Source organism: Strix aluco, chromosome 3 (assembly GCF_031877795.1).
Source record: "Strix aluco isolate bStrAlu1 chromosome 3, bStrAlu1.hap1, whole genome shotgun sequence".
NCBI classification, from domain to species: domain Eukaryota; kingdom Metazoa; phylum Chordata; class Aves; order Strigiformes; family Strigidae; genus Strix; species Strix aluco.
Window position 1 is genome coordinate 28,434,508 of NC_133933.1, and position 20,157 is coordinate 28,454,664.

At 43.1% G+C, this 20,157-nt stretch overlaps 1 protein-coding gene across 1 annotated transcript in view; it reads right to left on the reverse strand.

Annotated features, from left to right (window-relative positions):
* The window catches only part of KCNK2 (potassium two pore domain channel subfamily K member 2), a 78,917-nt gene extending 70,057 nt beyond the window's left edge, over positions 1-8,860 (reverse strand). Inside the window, exons 1-2 of the mRNA XM_074820632.1 lie at positions 8,561-8,860; positions 6,470-6,780 (exon numbers count right to left, since the gene is read on the reverse strand). Coding sequence (XP_074676733.1) covers positions 6,470-6,780; position 8,561 — 312 coding nt within the window. The 5' untranslated portion in view covers positions 8,562-8,860. The remainder of the gene's footprint in view (positions 1-6,469; positions 6,781-8,560) is intronic.
* Between the last annotated feature and the right edge of the window lie 11,297 nt (positions 8,861-20,157).

Genomic DNA, 20,157 nt, shown 5'->3' on the forward strand with positions numbered 1-20,157 from the left:
CAGCATCAATTTCTTTTATGTTGGTCTATCAAACTTTTCAAGGCTTTCAGGTTAAGCATAAACACCACTGCTTCCACGTTAGGATCCAGACACGGGATGGTTCCTGCTTCTTTTTGGAAAGGCTGGAAGGAATTGCAAAAGGGAGAGACTAAGAATGTTTAGAGTTTAAACTGGTACATTCAAACTCCCTCAAAAAGTTCCTGCTTAGAGGACCCGTAAGCTACAGCTCACAGGACTGAGAACGTCGATAAATGTTGTTATTCAAAGAATGCACAAAATTTGATTCAAGCTTAATAGGCTTAGCTAATAAATTTTAAATTTGTCTAAATAAATTTCAGATTTGCCTGAAACAAGATATTTGCATGTCTCTTGATTTATTATCTCCAAAAATGATACAGCAAGCTCAAATACCTTCTAATCTCTGGGAGGAAAAGAAGGATTTGCACTTCTTTATTTTAACAGTTTTCTACATTATCAGAGAGGTTGCAGCTTAAGGAGCTTATCTGGCTGAAATAAAACAACATATTCGTGAGGATGCAGCAAAATTAGTTTCTTGGAGCTACAATGAAAGTTGTAAAAAACCCGATGAAAAAGACACAAAATCAGCTACTGGTGGAGGTGCAACTTAACGTAGCTAGCTACCTTGAACTTTAAAAATAAAGCCACAGAAAACACATATTTTAAAGTAAAATATTTTTACAAGAAATTAATCACATAAGAAGCCACGATGACATTCTGGTGATGCCAGTTTGATGAAAGAAACACTGCTCCCATGTCATTCATAACTGTGTCAGGCGTCCCTCAAGAGAGATAAAGAAACACATTTTCCCTCAAGGGAGATAAAAAGAAAACACATTTTGGTCTCATTCACAGTCTAAGAGATGAATGGAAAGAAAAGGGAAAATGCAGCTGACACAAATGTAAGATGAAAACAGTCATGGGACAGGACTGTGGAGCCCAGCACAGAGAGCTGTTCTCCTCATTTAACCACAAGCCCACGCAGAACCCAAGGAGATCAACTTGTGGGATCAAGGTCAATTCAGCTAATCCTGCTGGTTCATTAATTCTGTTTTTTTTCTTTTAAATGCAAGCACATTTTTGTGGGCATTCAGTTTTCAGAAGAAGCCACATGTCCACATTACAACTCTACAAGAGTCCTTTATTGCTGAGACAGCTTGGTGCAGCACCCTGAAAACTTGTTCGGATTTTGAAATGAAGGCTTTATAAGACAAAAATTACCACAAACAGCACTTGGAACACATTAAAAGATTGTGCTGTTTAGTGCGATATTGTTTTTTCCACTTGTTAGGGTTTTCAGAATAAATATATTTGAAGGAGGTTTCTGCTAAAGGAACCAGAAACGAGGTATGTTCTGTTATTAAGTTTCAGTGTACCTTTACTTGAAAAACTCTTTATTAAGTTTCAGAATTAACTCACTAAGATAACTAAAATAATTCACACCAGCTTGCTGGGACACTCTAGGTGTTTAAAATAACTGAAATTTCTCTTATTTCAAATTTTTGTATGCAAAAATTATAAATTTGTCTATGCAAAAATAATACATTAAACAACGATGCTTGGGCATTAAAAGGAAGTTTTTTTCCATTTTCGTTTATAAAGATCAACCCTAAAACAAGTAACTGCTAGGCAATACATAATTAGGTGTTATCTATATAAAAAGCTCTTATTTTTTTTTTCATCAGCTTTCTCCTCAGCAGGGGGACAAATATTTGTCTCTCATCGCCAAGACATCCCACAATGCGCAATACTGGTCACTTCCTTACCTTCCTAGGCACAACATGAGTTCTGGGTGAGGGGGAAAGCAAATTCATTGTTATTTCATACATCTCATTCCCTCTGCAGAGGATCCTATAGAGGGAGTCAGATGTATGAAACACCAGTAATGACAACTTTACACAGTTGTTGGATATCATATTCAGTCAAGCTCACCTGTCCCAAGACAAACGCTTAACCCCGGGAGATGTCATGAAGGTATATGCATGTATTTCATGGCTGCACAGCACTGCAGGAGGACATGTGTGCAACCTGAACATCAGCAACGTAACCGAAGGTCTCTTTACCTTTGCTACTATGCACAGGTGCATAAATACAGCAGGAGATTTTTCTAGGTGCTTGGCAATACACTTTGTGCATCTGAGTTTGGAAACTGTCTCCAACGTTTTCAAATGTTTAGTGGCAAGCTTGCTATAGGGAACAGTCAACACATTAAAAGAGAACTAGAATTAGATTGAAATAATTAGATACAAGTTGTCTAATTAGAGAATTTCTTCATTCTTTAATGCTTATTGTTATTTGCATGTGTATAGCTGGATTACTCCCAGGTTTCTGTCAGCTTCTGCCAACAAAAAGCTCAGTGGTGGGGAAAAACCTGTTACATGTGAGAGGTAAAAATTCCTAGTGTAAGTAAAGATCAGGTTTATATATTTTGTCACACATACATAAAATCCACACAGTCCGAACTACATTTACTCTTTTATTCCGTCATCTGACAGTTACTCTGTATTGCATGGCAGGGCCAAGTTGAGAGCAGGCATGGACAGAGAAACCAAAACACCATCCATGATGAATTGTCAAGAGTTCCTCTTCTTCCAAAAGAAGGAATAGTAGCAAAGTGTCTGGCCACATCCCTTTCTACAGCTTTATAACATATTAGATATTATATATAACCTTCACCAAACCAATGCTTTCTTATCTAGTAACTGAGATCCTTTCAAGACCTTCCAGCTGAGACTTTAAAAAACAAAGTTTAACTTCAGAACATGCACAGCTTGCTGGTCTGTTATATCCTCACTAGACGCACCAAGGTAGTGTTTGTATGTTCACAAGCTTCCCTCCTGGGTTATTTCTCTAGTTGTAGATTTAGATATACCAGCACTGATTGCTGTGCACTGCCCACCTCAGCACTGTTGTGTACAGCATGCAGCGATCCACTTAATATTGTTGTTAATACTGACTTCAGGCTACAGCAAAAGGAGTTGAAATTTCCTGGAAAAGTGGCCTCTTGGGTGTACAGATATGCTCTGCGTGACTTTTGCACATTTTAAGTACGGTACTGAATAGAAGTGCTCACGAAACATCAAAAAAAATTATGTACCTGAAAGCAGGCCTCAGGGTCATACACTGCTGCTGTTCATCGCAGGTATATTTTATTATAGTGAGGCAACAAGTAACGGAAGTTTTTTAGACTGAAAGAGATTTGCAACACTGGACCATGAAAGTCATCGAGACGGAGAAGGTCATGAAGACCACCACCTCTCTGTCAACACACGAACACTGCTGCTGGACTGGGCTGAAAAGTTACGAGGAAAATCCAGGTCATTTTTCTGAGGCAGCTGAGCCTACTAGGCTGTCATCATCAGAGCACTCTATTTCATTAACTTTGCATATTTCTACACTGCACAGCAGCTCTCCATTGCCGCATGTTTCACGTGTATATAAAATATATAAAGTCTATAAAAGTGTAATTCTCACTGAGTACGCCTAGAGGAGTCATACTACTAATGTGAAAATACATAGTTTCAGGAATTCAAAACCCAGGGAATAAAGCTATGTGTGCTGAAAAGTTGGCAACAGTACATACTGTCATGCCAGAAAGGTTTTTGGTGACTGGTGAGATAAAATAAGGACGGAGAAGACAGGAAGGGAAAATTCCTTATCCTGTGTGCATTTATAGAAGCACACAACTCTGTGTTGTAATCAGTTCTGTGGCAAAGGAAAGATTTTAGCAAAGGTTATGGAAACTAGATGGCCCTAGGTGCTACCGACCTGGACTTTCATTCCACTTGTACGATTTTTTTTAGCTCTATTTGTGCTCTCAAACTACTCCCCCTAATTTGCTCACCTGACTAAGCTACTGCACACTGTACTGTCAGTTAGTAGTCTTGGGATAGTCAAGCCTGCTTCAGAGTAAGGATTAAATGGCAGATCAGCAGTTGTGAAGACTGAAAAAGCCTGGCATGATAAGCACCTTGAGCAACAACTAGCATGAACCAGAGCCAAACCAGTTGCTGGATTCCCAGAACACTAAGTTCAAAAAGGAAAAGTTTATAATGAATTTCACTATAGTTTGACTCAAGGTAAATACTTGATTAAAGAAGACATTACAGTCTGTAAGCTCTGTAATTTTCTTCACACACACTAATCATTCCAGCTTCCTACTGCACTAGTACATATTAATTTTCAGTTTTATAGCTTTCAGCGAAATCTTAAATATCATTCACTTTTTCCTCACACACACTATTTTTTATTCATATAGACATCCAACAAAAACTGAAGGAACACTGCATTATATTGTAATAGCAGTCAGACATAAACCCAGAGACAAAATGTATTCCAGTAATTTAGCTTCTGTGACAAAGTGGTAAGTAGGGAAGAAATATGACCCCATGGTTAAGACAGCAGCCTAGACTTGGAAAAGTGGATTTGAGACTCTCTTTTACCACTGCTTTCCTAATTTACTTTGGGCAATTCACTAAGTTCCTGACCCTTAAACAATTTGACGTAATTCATTATCACTTATTCCATGTAAAGAAGGGCACTCAGATGTTCTTGTAGGACCAGTCTCCCTATGCCTCAGCTCTCCTATAAAAGGAGCCTAACAGCACATTCCTACTTTGACATTGCAGTGTTCTTCTTCACAGAGAAGCACAAGGGAACAAGGAGAAATTAAGGTCTCCATTCACCCTAACAACAAGCAGAGCAAACTCTTCCCTCAGCTATCTCTCATCCATGCGCTGTGGGAGGCTGTGCCACCCCCTGGTGCTTCACAAGCCTGTGTCTTTCTGGTCATGCCAAGATCACTAGCAAAGATGGGAGCTAATGCTGATACAGGTATCTGGGCTCTGATAACTGTACTGAAACTGTCATTTATTTTATGCAGAACACCAAATGGGCATGAATGAATGCTGATGAAGTGGTTTTTTATTACCAATCTGTGCTCCTGGGTAAGGAATCATAAATGCTAAAATATGTAAGTACTCCAGAGCAAATTTCAACAGTTTTTGCCTCAAGGACCATCTCACAGATGATGTAAGATAATATTGCTTCAAAATTTCTGTTTTTATCTTCACAAGTACAGGATCTGACCTAAAAATTTCATATGGCGATATTTATACTTGATACAAGTGATTGTTTTGATCAGAATGTGCTTGTATAGTTCTCTGAAAGATTATCTCACATTCTGCTGGTAAAACTACTGAAACATAGTTATTACAGAGCATCGAATTTAGTATCAACAGCACCTCCTCAGTCATGCCTAGTCTGGACACATGGAGATAGGAACTGCATGACAGTCTTTTAAAGGGTAGCAGTTTTGGAACACATTTTAGCAACAAGGCAGGGGAGAAATCACAAAATACGAGACATTTCCCCAGTTTGCCTTTAAAATTCAGAAGCAGTGTGCCACAAAAATAACTCAGTACATCAGAGCTCTGCATTTAAAACTGAAAAAAAGAAGGTGCCCATGCTGATGCTCAAGGTAGATTGGTCTAGAGAGGTAAAATCAACTTCTAAACTCCAAGCCATATCTGCTATCAAAAACCACCTCCAGAAAGCTTTGCTGCTCATGCTCCAGGTCTCCAGAGCTCATGCTAGCCAGGGGCTGTCTCCTGCTCTCCCCTGTCCCATCTCGGGCTCTGCAGACCCAGACGGTCCCATGGCTACCGCTGATGAAGGATTCAATCCTTGCCAACTCTTGGCTGTTCACTCCAGCATCCCATCTCATTGTCTTATCCCCAGAACTGACGTTATTTGGCAGCTCCTTGCTGTTCCCCGCAGTGCCACTGGATACTCATAAGAACATGGGATTTAAGTTGGAGGGGGCCTCATAAGGCTCTGGATCTAGTTCTGTGCTACTGCAAATAAATATTTCCTAAGGCGCTGAGGCAGGTGACCTGCAAAGGTAAAATCATGTTAGTAGGAACACACCAATGTACATCAGTTGTGGACGTGCCTTTAAGAAGAGGAGAAAACTGAGATTTAAGACCAAACTAGCGAGATCAATAAAAAGAAACATACAGCTGGAAAGAAAGCTAGCTTGATACCATTACAGTAAATTAGAAGTTCTTTAAGGCAATGGATGTTGTATTTTCTTCCTCAGAATTAGGCATTTCAAATATTGACAGACCTTGTAAGGCACAATCAATATATCAATTCCTTTGTGAACTATTAATTATATATATTGCTGATGAATAATCATTTAATTAGCATAATGGGAAGCTTCAGTGAAAAGGCTGTCTACTAAGCATAGTGGACCTAAAAATAGCAATAGCTTTTCAACCATGAGGCTCTGCATGAAAATGCTGTTGCTCAACTGCTGGTCTTAACACTTGTTACATCGCCCGGCCAATAGAGAGCTTTGCTAATGAAGTATGTCCCCTTTATTGCAGCAGTGCTGCCATATTTTTTTTGTTCCTCTAAGGCATGGTGACAAGGGTTTGGTGTGGATTACCTGAATCAGTTCATCAAGCTCTGTTGCATTCACACAGGAATGCTGAGATACAAACGTCTGCTTCTGAATCACAATGGTGGTTTTCTGGGAGGTCTCATGAGGCTGCTCCAGGGCTTTAAATACTGTTGCTCCAATTATTAAATACACGACTACCACCAGAAAAATTGTTGAGACTGTCTTCCATTTCATAACATTAATAGTCGAATCACTTTCCTCCCGTGAAGAGAGCACGGTAGGCTTGGTGGAAAATGATAATCTTGGTTTGGAGTTCTGAGTGGCCGATTTGGGATCCAGCAAGTCAGGTGCCGCCACTGGCAAAACAGAAAAAGAAAGTTAATTTTTACCACTCAGATTTTGTTAACTTCTTGCCAAGAGATTACAGAAATTCTGTTGCTTCCAACTGGAATTCTTCAACTGTTGAATCTTTCTCTTAAATCCCATGCCACTTTACAAAATATCTGCTGCACTGAGTAGTATTATCCATTTGATGTGCATATACAGATCTGCAACATTTCCTATATGCATCTGTCCCCTTATGATACTCAATCATTTCCAAAATTCAGACTTCCCCTACACTTGTGCATGTCATTAAATTAGTATAAGGTGGTATTTTGCTGCAGAGATTCTTTACATCCGCTGCTCCCTTAAGCACTGCTAAGCATCTTTCCAGCTGTGTTTTATCTCAGCATTACAGAAGTCGCAGAAAAATACGAATCCTTCTCTCTCTCTCACCTATTTTGTCCTGTGCTCCAACAAATGCTCTCTGAGAACAGTTGCGCGATCACTTCCAAACTCCCAGACACAACCATAAAAACAATACATGGCTCATCATACCGGTCTTAAAGCGTTAATTGCGTATCGATTACACCTTTCAGAAAATACCAGTAAAACATATGTGTACTTACTGGAAAAGTCACCCATTTGTTAGAGCGGGTATTTTTATTTACAGCTACAAAAACCCACCGGGTTAAGAAAAGAGCAGCTGAGCCTGTTACCAAGTATCTCGATAACTCATGTGACTACCAGCAACTACACGGGCGCTAAAAAAAAAAAAAAAATCCGCCACATCAAGTGCAGGTAAAGGTCTCCTGCGGGAAGATGGCCACAGCAGTTGGCCACACGAGCTATATTTAAATTGTTTGGCATGACAAGTACATTTCGAACGGCCACGACGCCGCTCCCAGCTGCCGGTGGGAAAAGCCCAGATCTAAATCCAGAGGAAAGTCTCCCTCGGGACGGCGGAGGTGGGACGCGTCCCAGCAGGGGTGGCGGTGGCACTCGGCAGGCTCAGGCTCAGGCTCAGGCTCAGGCTCAGGCTCAGGCTCAGGCTCAGGCTCAGGCGCACCCCGCGAGCCGAGGGGGGGCACCGAGGCAGCCGCCCCCAGCCCGGGCCGAGCGCGGCCCCGGGGCGCCCCGCACACCCCACGCGCAGCGCGCTCACGCCTCCCCCTGCCCCGGCCCCCACCCCGCGGGCACCGGGGGGACGGGCACAGCCCCCCCTTCCCCTCCGCGCGCCCCGCGCTTGGCGGGGGGAGCCCCCTCCCCGCCGCCTTCCCCTCTCCCCGCGCGGCCCCCGCGCCCCTCCGAGCCCCCGGGACGATGCCGGGGGCCGCGGCGCCCCCGCTCCCCTCCCGGCCGAGCCCGCCCCGCGCAGCGCCGGCCCGCCGCGGCCGCCGGCGGCGAACAAAGGAGCGGGCACCGGGCACCGCCGCTCCGCCGCCGCCCCCCGCTACCCGCGGCCGGTGCGGCGCGCCGGGGGGTGCCCGCCGCCTCCCGAGGGGCGCAGCCCCGGCGCGGCGGGCAGCGAGGGGGGAGCCCCGAGCCGCCGCCGGCGGGGATGCTCCGCGTCGGGGAGCGGGGCGGGGGGCGAGGCGGCCGGCGGCGGGGCCGGGGCGCGGCGCGGGGCCGGGGAGGGAAGGGAGGGAGGGAGGGCAGGGAAAGGCAGCCAGGCGAGGTACAAAGGGGGCCCGGGCCGCCGCGGGGCGGGGAGCATCCGGCGGGTCCCCCCGCGGCCGGGCGCGGGGGAAGAGGGGCGCATGCAGCATCCGCAGGGCTGGGAGCGGGGAGGCGCGCCATTGTGCTCGTACTCACTTCTTATTTACCGACCCGGTGCCCTCTCCTCGCTCCACGGGCAGGCATTTTTTCAGGGCTTGGGTAGATACAGTCAGAGCAAATTAAAAAATTTAAAAATAAAAATTTTTTAAAAAAAGAAGAAAGGAAAGAAAGGAAGGAGCAGACCGAGAGGAGGAGGCTGATGGATGGGTCTGGAGGAGAGGGAGCGGCAGGGGCGGGCGGGCTGGCAGCGCGGATCCCGCCGGCTCCCCCCGGCCCCGGGGCGTGCGAGGTGCCTCACGTCGCGCATCGCGCATCGCACATCGCGGCGCGCGTGTGTGAGCGTGTGTGTGAGCGTGTGTGTGAGTGTGTCCCTGCGCGCCCGTCGGCGTGTACGGTGTGTGCGTGCGTGTGTGTGTGTGTGTGTGTGTGTGTCCGTGCGCGCTCCGGTGCGCGGGGCGTGCGGAGCAGCCCGAGCCCGGTGATGCCTTTTGTGGGGCGGCGGGCGGGCAGCCACGCCGCGGGTTGCACCCCCACCCACCCCCTCCGCCCCTCCGCGCCCCCTTCCGCGCCGCTCCCGGCCCGCCGCGGGGTGCGCGCCCCTCCGCGCAGGCAGCCCCGCAGCCCGGCTGGGCGGCGGACAGATGCTGCAGGGGCAAAAAATGGAGGGGGAAGGCGGGGGGGAGGCAGAGCGGTACCTGCGGAGACCAAGGTCTCGCCTAGAACCGGGCGAGGAGGGAGGCGGGAGGGAGGAGAAGGCACCGGCCCCCCCGGCGGCGAGGCAGGACCTGCCGGCGGTCCCCGCTCCAGCCCCAAGCGCGACCGCCTCGCCAGAGCCTCCCCGTGAACTTCTGAACTAGCCGAAATGTCACCGCAGCAGCAGGAGCCGGGGGACAAGCGGGGAGAGCTCGGCCCTGGCCGGGGAGCGGCGGGGGGCTGCGGGGCGAGGCGGCTCCGTCCTCCCGGCTCGGCCTGATGTTAACCCCTGCGCTCTGCAGCCCGGTGCGCTGCTGCTGCTGCAAGGAGTTAACTAGGTGGGATCTGGGAGTCAGGGATGGTAGCTGCTCTCCTATCGCACGCACAGCCGGCGTACTGCCTCCTTCCATTTTAGTCTGACAGATAGATCAGAAATGCTGCTTCAGCTGGGGTTTCTGCCGCTAAAAAGCCTGAGATTATTCTTGCTATCTTGGCCACAGGCTAACTCCCCGATTGTCCGGTCATCTATCGCCTGTGACATTATCCGCGGGTCAGTTGTTCACACTGAGGTGATTGAACATCTACACTCACCTCAAAGACAGAAGAGGATTTACCAAGTGAATCCAAAAACTGCTCCCACAACCACTCTCTAAAAAGTCTCTGCAAACACGTTAAAAAATTACTCACCGTAACAAATGGGTATAGGTCACAAGCATTTAAAGCCAGAGGCTCTATCTGTAAAATGGCCAAAGTCAGTCATACATCGGGTGTTTAATGGGCTATAATCCTGCTCAAATCAGCAGCACCATCAGCAAACACTTTAGAAGTCACTTATTTTAACGCTTCTCCATATCAGTGTGACATAATACAAATGAGTGTAATATTGAGTTCCTTAGGACTCCAATTTCAGCAACATCAATCATGCCAATCTTCCCCAGTGTGTTCACACGTCTCCACGAGATGCAGCACAGGGCAGGAAGCTGCGTCTGCTGTTTCAGTTTGAGCTGTAGCTCATCGCTCCCCATCACTGTGAACCAGCAGAGCAGTTGTCGAGTAACAAGAGCCGTTGGGCCCAGTCCAACAAACCCTTTTGCAAGTAGACCTTCAGTCATATGGTCGACTTCATCGACATAGTCCCAACCCTCAAACAGCACAAGAAAAGTGGAATGCCCGTTCCTGTCTACTGATACTCCCTTGCTCAAGGGATTCTTGAAGATGAAAGATTTTCACGCCTGGATCTTTTTTATACCAAAAAAATCATCTTTCCCTCTTTCTCCCAAAAAGATTTCTTAACCATCAGCCTATGTAAACCCTGTCTGTTCCTATCTCATGGAAAAGAATAGTTTCACAGGATTTCTTCCAACATCCTATGGGAAAACAGGCATGAAAATTTTCCTCCATGCTGACCAGTGTCTGCATAAAATATTGTGGAAAATAGTACTACATGCCTTTCTTTAGCAATCTAAATATTTGGAATAAGATTTTGTTTTTCCTTCAGTGAAGGAATTATTATTAAAAGCTGAAAAAGGGCCAGACTTATTGCCTGCAATTTGAAATCAGTGGGGAGCTTCCCAATAGCTTCAGGAGGGTTTGGACCAGGCCTTAAATTTAGGCATTCCACCCAACGGGCAGAAACCATTTTGAGATCCACTCCAGGAGTGACTGCATTGGTGCCTTAACTTTAATAGCTGAAGAGCTGTCTCTGTGAAAGTAATTATTTCCAGTAATTGCCTAGTAAATATCTTCAATGTCTACTTTCAGTTGGCTGATATTTTCCACTTATTGTGATCCCAGATGCAATCCTCTTAAAGTGAACTTGAGCTGTGCTTTCTCACTTCTACCAGGGATATAAACACTCCACATACGGCAGGTACCTCTAATGACAGACAGCTTCAAATCCAGCAGGAAAAACAGTAATTCTTTCCGTGGTGTACAACAAAAACTATTGTGTATAGCAACTCCTATTTTCTGGAGTTACATACATATATATCACCTGCATTTATCCTGTGGAGTCATGCCCTCCAATATTTTTATTATAATGTATACCACACATTGTTTGAATATTGTGTGTGACCATTTTGCTCTCAAGTTTGGAACTGACATTCGACCAGTTTGACACGTCAGGCCTGAGCTTTACTAAACAAACACACTCAAATGCAAGGTATCACTGACAAAACATACCACCACCATACAACATGGACAAGATTAAGTAGTAGCAAAATGGACTACAACACAGAGCTCCAACCTTGCAAGCAATTGGACTTGCTGCTGAGCCACAGAGATTTATCTTAACAAACTAAAAAAAAAAAAAAAAAAGCTTGTAAGATTAAGTATATGAAATTTTGTGTATTTCGTGGTAACATGAGAAAGACTCACAAAGTACAGGACTGTCAAATGTTGTCTAAAAATGTATTGGTGTGAGTTTGGGATGGCCACGTTACTCACAGACAGTGGCTGCTGGAAGCTGCTCAACTCTTTGAAATGTTAAAAGTAGGCTCAGCTGAGAGAGACGGGCATGCAGCATGCAGAGGAAGGTAAAGTTGCACGATAAACATAGCAATCACATATTCATACAAATAACAGCTGTAGATGATCTAAACACAGCTTTGACAGGACAGGAGCACACTTGTAAGGAAATAGTTATTCCAGAAAAATATCACCTTAGAAAGACCAATTTAAAAAGCATACAGAAAAAGTACCCTTACCTGTCGCTAACACTTTCTTTTCCTTTTTCCAGTTGCAGGAGCCATCCCTTCCCTGGAAGGCCATGAAGAGCACTCGCTTTGTGCCCAGAGCAAGGGGCTCCTGCTAAGCCCCCACCTCTGTGTGCAGTAAATGCTCTTCTCCTTTAACCAGCTGCGTAATAGGAGGTGCCACAGGTTCCAGCCTTCTTGACTCTTACTTAGTTGCCAAGGATTTCTACATTCCCAAGGGACTGTTATGGCAAGGCTTCCAGTGCGGGCATTTCCCTCACTGACTTCAACAGACTAGTCATATGGGCAGCTCTTTAATTTGCTGCAGGGGACCCGCACCTTTGATCAAACAATGTACTGCTAGAGGCTTCAGGCCTTGCTGTGGACACAGCATCTTCCCTGCCAAAGGAAACGATACTTCCTCATGAACCTCTCTTCAGAATGGGCCAAACCATACACCCAGTTAAAGACAAGGATAAACCTTTGCTACTCCTAAGTTTTATTGAACAGAGCTCAGCAGAAATACTACTGGACTTACTTAGTAAGTTAATTTTAAGGCTCATTTTACTTATTCAGCGGGACTTATAAATGACTTGCATCTTGACTTCTTTGGAGACATTAAAAGATCTCTGTCAGTTCTTTATGGGTAATTATGACATTAAGGCCATGCCATGTTACTGTATTCTGCCATTAAACCATTAGTCATATCCTGCTATGGGAATTTACACTAAACGAGAAACTAATGGCACACATCCTGCTTCTCCTTTGAGCGAATGACAAGACAGACCATGTGTTTCACACGCAGAAAAGACACAGGTCTGCTCCCAGTGACCATGCTGAGACCACATACCCCCAGCCCACCACCAGCGTTAGGAGGGCAAAGAGAAGGCAGTAGGCTGGGGACACTTGCAGCTAAGGGATACTCAGACCTCATCTGCCTCTGAAAATGGCGAAGCCTTACAGCAGTCCCATTTAAAAACATGTGATCACTTTTAATTCACATTTTTAAATGAGTTAAGCATATGCGGTGCAACTAGAATATGTATTAATGAGTTTTACCTCACTAGCAAGCTATTAGAGCTACCATGAGTGTCTGTCTTACAGTGTGACGAATTATTTGTTCAGCAGAAAAGCCATTGTTTCTCACCTCATCAATTACTAGAAAAAATGTTTACATGTGCCCATCTATTTTCATACAGCTCAGTTGTCAGTTTTAATTAGGTTCTAATTCTTTCCATCACTAGTAATTCTTATCTATTTATCCACGTGCAGCAAGTGGGAAGTTGTTTTAGAACCCATAAAGTATTCGCTGTTGTAATTAATATTGTGAATGTGTATTTTTCTTTACTGGCTTGAAAATCTCCCAGTGGGTTTCCTCCCTGCCTGTGTCGTGTTACCAGACCTAATGGGATTTATTTGTCACATGTTCTGCCACTGTTTTTTCATATTTGCTTTCACAAATCTGTTATGCTTGGACAGCTTCAGAAGCAACAATTATAACTAACTTTTCAATGCCATTCTCATCAATGATAAATGTGAATTGCCATATGCCACCTTTATTATGGATTATTTATGCACAGGAAAAACTTACTACTACTTTGAATTACTGATCTCCTTGAGGGAAAGCTAGTGGTGCTTTGGGATGATTACAAAATGTTTTTTCTGTAATCATCAAAATGTTCTACAAAATTGCTGGTTTGTAATTTGTTTTTCAATTTTGCTTGTTGTGGTCTCTTCAGAATAGGAGACTGACAATGGGAATATCTAGATTTTATATCTGACTGTCCACACCCATTAGTACCAATCATGCAACTGTCCTCATAGATTTTCATGGCGCTACTGGATGACTTATGAGATGGAAACCTAATCTCTGTATTGTCTTTGCAGACTGGAAAAAAGCATGGAGTATTTTGAAAGAAAAAGAACGTACATATAAGACTGCACACATCAGGCCTGACAAGGGAATGGTCAAAGTTCATGCTGACTCTAAAGGTAGTTTTCCTCGAGTAAGTAAGCAGGTGATTACTTTTAAACTATGTCTTGAGGAGATGAGGATTTGATTTTTATATTTGCAGAGTACTACATCCACATTTTAGGGAACTCTGGAAATAGTGACACAGACCTATGGCACAACAATCTGTAAATAAAATAAAATACAGACAGAGGACACTGGAAATCACCTAAAATAGCATTAGTGCTTTTCTTTTATTTGGAAGAAACAAAACAAACCAAAGACAAGAGAAGAGAAAATAGCTCAGGCAATACTAAATACGTACCATGCAGGGATAATGAAAGAACTTGCTAGCAGAAATAAAGAATACAAATGAGAAGATGAGAAAGGAGAACATTAAGTATCATCTATGTTTTAAAACCACTAGACTTACTCTACATGGCAGTAGCCATTAGAGAAAGTGCAATGAAATCTATGAATTGTTTTCAAATGTGCACAAGAGACTCCGTTTTCTGGCAGTCTCTGCATGTTCAGCTACATGGAGATATGTCTGGAAAAGATGCTACAGATTTTTTATAGAAAGATAGCATTTGGTAGTTGTTTGTTGTTTGGTTGATTTTTTTTTAATTTGATAGCTTGTTCTAAGGATAGACTTCTTATTTTATCTCTTCTCAATTATTTTGTCATTTTCTCCTCCCCCCATGCCAGGCACAGAGCTCACAAATCACAGTGTGAAACTAAGCTGTGCGCTAATGCTAATGTCAAAATATGGCAGTTGTAAGTAATGGCTAGTTAATTTAAAGAGGCACAGAGTTTCAGCTTTTAAAACTCTGAGCAAAAAAACCACCTCCCAGATTCACACTTAAGTGCCTAAACAGAGGTGAAGATGTAATTTCATATCACGTTAAAAGTCTGACTTTGAAAATCAGGGGGTCACAACTTCATAGTTTTACCTGCAAAGGGTCACCTGCCCTTTCCAGTGACCAAATCTTTCTGCTGTGATAAAGATGCCACTAGCACCATGCAGGCAGAAAGCTGGGTGCGCAGAGCCCCGTTTTTGTAAGGTGCTTGGACAGCCAGAAGCATAAATCGCTGCCTTTCAGATGCATGGTTCATTGGCATTGCTCAGCACTTCCATCCTTGAACAGTCTCCCCTTTCTTTTCTTTAAAGTGTAGACCTTGAAATTCTGGGCTTGGTTTAATCTTGGGCTGGCAGCTATGGACTGTGTTGGCAGGAGAACAGGCTACAGGTTCGTACTCATCTTTTCAGCTTTAAAGTACCTGCTAACCTATCTTTACATTTTTGCTAGAAATAAGGTCTTTCAGTTGTGTGGTGCCACTGATGTTAAGCCTTCAAGGAAATTGATCGACTGTTTTGTACAGTTTCCTGTTTTATTTTCAGTTGTTAAAGGGAACATTAAAAGATGGTGTCCAGCTCCAAGGAAAATGTAGGTACAAAATACAGGGGAAGATTGGCCCGCATTTTCCTCTTTGCATAAATATACCCTAGATGTAAAAATGCCAGGCACCAAATAGAACCAGACGCACTTAGGACTGTGACTGGTGGGAAAGTTACTTTATATGACCCCTTCACATAAAACATCTAAAATTAATATTATGAAATTTCCATGACATTTTAGCAGCCTGGACATGAAGGCTGTTCTATTTCTGAAATCCTCAACATCTTAATATTTTTATAATCACTTGACCAGAGAGATCACTTGCCCTATCACATAAATGGACAAAGTAAGATTGTAAAAAATTCATTACACTAGTGTAAAATGTATTCTTCAATAAAAATTATTCTTTTTCTAAGTTATTTATACTGGCAACAGATAAAGCATAAGTGACGCCCTGTAACAAGTTATGTAAACTTTCTGTGATTTTTTTTGTTAAAAATGGGAGTATACCAATTTAAGAAGCATGATTGCCAAGAAAAGTTAATAGAAAAGCCATAAAGAAACCAATTCCTGAAATTATTGCTTTCGTGGCTTTTCATGTTCTCTCTCATAACAACTTCAGACATTAAGAGGATTGCTACTTGAAAAGTTTACTTAAGGCTTTATCCAGTAAGAATATCTCAATAGAAGAAATACAGCAAAAGCAGTGAGTAAGGAAGCGTCAGGCTGAACATTTGTACCAGATTCTTGGGAACTCATTGGCAATTTCTTACTTTATTTTAGAGGGAAGATCTGATGATTTTTCTTACTCATAAAAATTGACTAGAATATTTTGGAAAGTCAGCTATGATCACAATATTTTAACTAGTAAAGTAGACTTGTGGGAAAAATATCCCCTATTCCTAACTTACGGGGTCACAGGGAGTGGGTCCTGCATCTTGCTAGCAGATCTACAGAGAAACATGTAGTCCGGATGTGAAGGGTTTTGGATATACCTGTACATCACAGCAGAACCCCACACAAGGAGCTGTGTGGGAATTCGGAACAAGCTGCTGCATGCATGAGATTGTGCAGCATAACACAAAAATTTTGCCAGCTCCTGAAGGTAGGGCAGGTATGGTCTTCACATCAGCACACTCCAGCTAGTAACTCTGACCTCTTAGCATGGCAAACTGGCTCAAATATGGTACTTCCACAGCATGCATGTGTTGCCTCCAGTTCTGGACTTACCTTTATGTCAGCTACTTTGGGTTTTTCTATATTATTGTGCATGGGACAGACATGGCATCTGACTCGAACAGAGGGACCTATATGCAAAAGTGTGATCCCGGAAAAAATATTTCTTTTCATTTCTGTGTGGCTCAGTTTTCACCACTGGTGTTCTTTAGCAAGCTTTCTGCTTTTGGACACAAATACGCTTCCCACCATGCTGCTCAACTCTAATGGCATTCTTATGCCCAATTTATCCAGAAAATAAGCCTTCCTTACTTATCTCCTCAGGGGAGTTTATTTGGTAGGCTTTTCTGGAAGGCCAGAACAAACTTTATGTAAAATGTAGGGATGGTTACCACTTTCTTTTAAAACATAAATAAAAGAAACACCTCCACCAGATTTTATGCAATAGTGCAATTCTCTCAGCGTAAGGGGAGAAAGGACTCTATTTCTTCTGAGTAAAGGAATTTAAATCCAGATCTTTCACCCTCCTGGAGAGAGCCTATCACTGGGACTCCCCCAGTTCCAGCAAGCCACACTTAGAGATCACCAATCCTAATACATTACTGGACTCAAGTGTGCTGTTCTGTGACTGTGTCTGGTATCTAGGAAATATTACTGAGCTGTATTTGTTGTTCTCACTTACATATTTGTGCAAAATAAGCTTTACACTTGAATGCTATAAATAGTAATAAAGTTACATGGGTGCTTAGAATGTTTAACCTCCCTTGCCACCAGCAGAAAGAATTTTACTGAAAACAGGCAAATGACCTGTTTATCCCCCAAGCAAGTACTGAGCTTATCGTTACGTTTTGCCTTCCTATTGCATAAAGGGCTTCTTCAGAGTCAGTTAGCTGCTGACTTCTAGTTGAGCCTACACTGTCACAGAAGGGTGCTCCAAAGTCATCTTTATAGTGCAAAAACTAACCCATGGCAGGCAGGATGCATGACAACTGGATCCCAGCACCAGAGGGCCGTGGCAATTATTTTGGAAATTATTTTGTCTTAAGTGCCTACTAGCTACATGAGAAAGACAAATCACCTTGAAGCCTAACTAGAATGAGATGTAGCTACAACATATTTTATTGTTTCATTTCTCATATCTCTCTCTAGAAATAGTCACTGATTTTTTTTTTAATCTTAACATTTTAGTAAAATAAATTAATTTTATTTTTGACGGAAAGCTAGTTAGAGCAAAGACAGATTTCAGGATTGCTAACAAACCTTAAGCATCTATCTCATCAGTATGTGGCAAATCCTTCAATGTATGTCAGCCTATTCTTACAAGTACCCCAAACACCCCAAGTGTCTCATCTAGTTTGTAAGATTCAGTCTGCTTACTGGAGAAAACAGACTCCACGTAGGAGATTAGTCCCCCACTATCTGTGTTAATCAGAACCTACTCAACAGGCATCAGGGTAATAAGGAGATAGCATGAGATTCAAGGGACCTCCTTAGATTTTTGACAATCCTGTAATCCCTCAGGAATTAAAGAACTCTAATGTAATCCCAGTTCTTCCTATAGAATTCAGGATTTGTGAGAAAAGGACAGAGGGAGAAGGAGAGAAAACATTCCTATCTTATTGATTATGTATTCACTTGGCAGAGGAACACATGAGTTCCTGCTCCAAGGACTCTTTATGCATTTTAACCAATGACAGTTTCAATGAAAAATCCAAGTACAGAAACAAATTACTTTTGATCACTTCTACAGGTATTTATCACTGATAGTCATCATCAATCTTAGTCAGCAAACGCTACACTGATACTTCCCTTCAAAATCTTTACCAAGTTTACTTGTTTGGCATGCAAGAAGACAAACCATCAAGGATGCTGCAACACAGAAAATTCCTGCTAACTCAGTTCAAATAGAGTAATTAACAGAATTAATCAATTTCAACTGAATAGAATCAAAGAAATCTCCCATCCGTTGACTGTTTAGAATAACTCAAGGAAGATTAATTTCTGTCCCAGTGTTCTCTTGATCCCAATAGGTTGTTGATGACAGAAGAGTGGAAAGAAAGCTTTTTATCATCAATCACTTCCATTACTACTTGAATACCTGCTGTGTACAAGGATCCACACATTCCTCTATTTTTAGACAAGAAAGCAACCTGTCAATAACTGCTGAACTACTAGCCATTCAAAATGACCACTTAGGGAAGAACATACACATGATAGCAGCTGTGTAGAATATTTAACAGAAAGCTATATATGGAAAAACACAACTTATATTTAAAGTACATTTGTACATCTACATTATCTACACATTCTGCATTTATATGCTAGCTATAAACTCTAATTATTACTATAATATTAAAACATTATATTAGTATATCATAAGCAGTTTATAACAATGAAATAAATAATGATAGTTTAATGAACTTGTTTATACACTCCTATAATGCAACAAAGATAGAGCTATCACTTAGCTGAACAGACTACTGGCATTGAAACGTGTCACTTCTGACCTGCACCATGGGACTCCCTATCTTACCATGTGTTCCCCAAGGCCCCTTACTGCAGACATACTGACATACCAGATGCTGCAGTAGTAAAGTCTATAACTTTATGTTCCTTAGGCTCATATTCATTTAATGCTATAGAGTGTATAATGTCAAGCTGGAGGCTGCAGGGTCACCGGTTTGTGAAAGGAATTACATGGTCTAGCTGCCTACAATAATGGAGGACAAGGGTAGGTGACCCGGTCTTTCTTCCAGTCCAGATTCACATGTCATCAGTTACTGCGTATTTATGCGATATCACTGACTTAGATTACACCACTGTAAATAAAGTCAGTCAAGCTTTGGTCATTATCTCTTGTGATTTCACCTCGGCTCTTACAGGCTTTGGGCTTAGTCAACACGGTGATTTAAGAGTCACCATGCTCTGCACTGATGCACCTAGCTTTAGTTAAACAGAGCAGATGTAGACCAAAATTAGAGCCTGAGTTCCCTATACAACATATGCGGAAAGTCAGTCACCCACGAGAGGAACTCGCAATGGTCTTCCAGGAACTGCTATCAACTAGCCACTGGGCAACGCTACAGAAAAAGAAGTATACTAAACCCTGTCAAGCACTGGGATTTAAGTCTCTCAAGGGAGGATCTATCTGCATGTTTTGGTGGGCTTTTTAAAGTACTTGAGAAGGATGGAGGAAAGGGCGAGAACAAAGAGCTAAAAGGCACCACTCAATGCAACTCAGTAGCTGAAGCATCCACCCAGGAGACAGGAGAGGAGATCTGGGCTCACATCTTCTACCTCTCTGTGAATGCTTTAACCAGCAAGCCATTGGGTGGAGTATTCTTAATCCCCAAATATTTAGCTGCTTATGATTTCGGCAATAAAGCGTTTACTATTGGCACCCATGTCCTAACAGGCCAAAACTGAACACTTTTATTCCATTTTTACGCATACCTTATTCAAGCAAATTCCCATCAACTTCAAAGGAAGCCTAAAAACTTACAGGCATTCAGTTCTCACATTATCTAAGGCTGTGTCTATATTTATGTTCCCATGCATGCCTTGGCACGCCCCAAGGTCCTGCTCCACAGAGCGTTCAGACCAACGCCTGGTTACAACATGCCATGGCTCATGCTCAGGCTCTAGCTTGAGCTTTCCTTGGCATGGGAACTGGGCCAGAGAGGTGTGGGGACAAGGGATTGGCGCATGGCTGGGTATTGC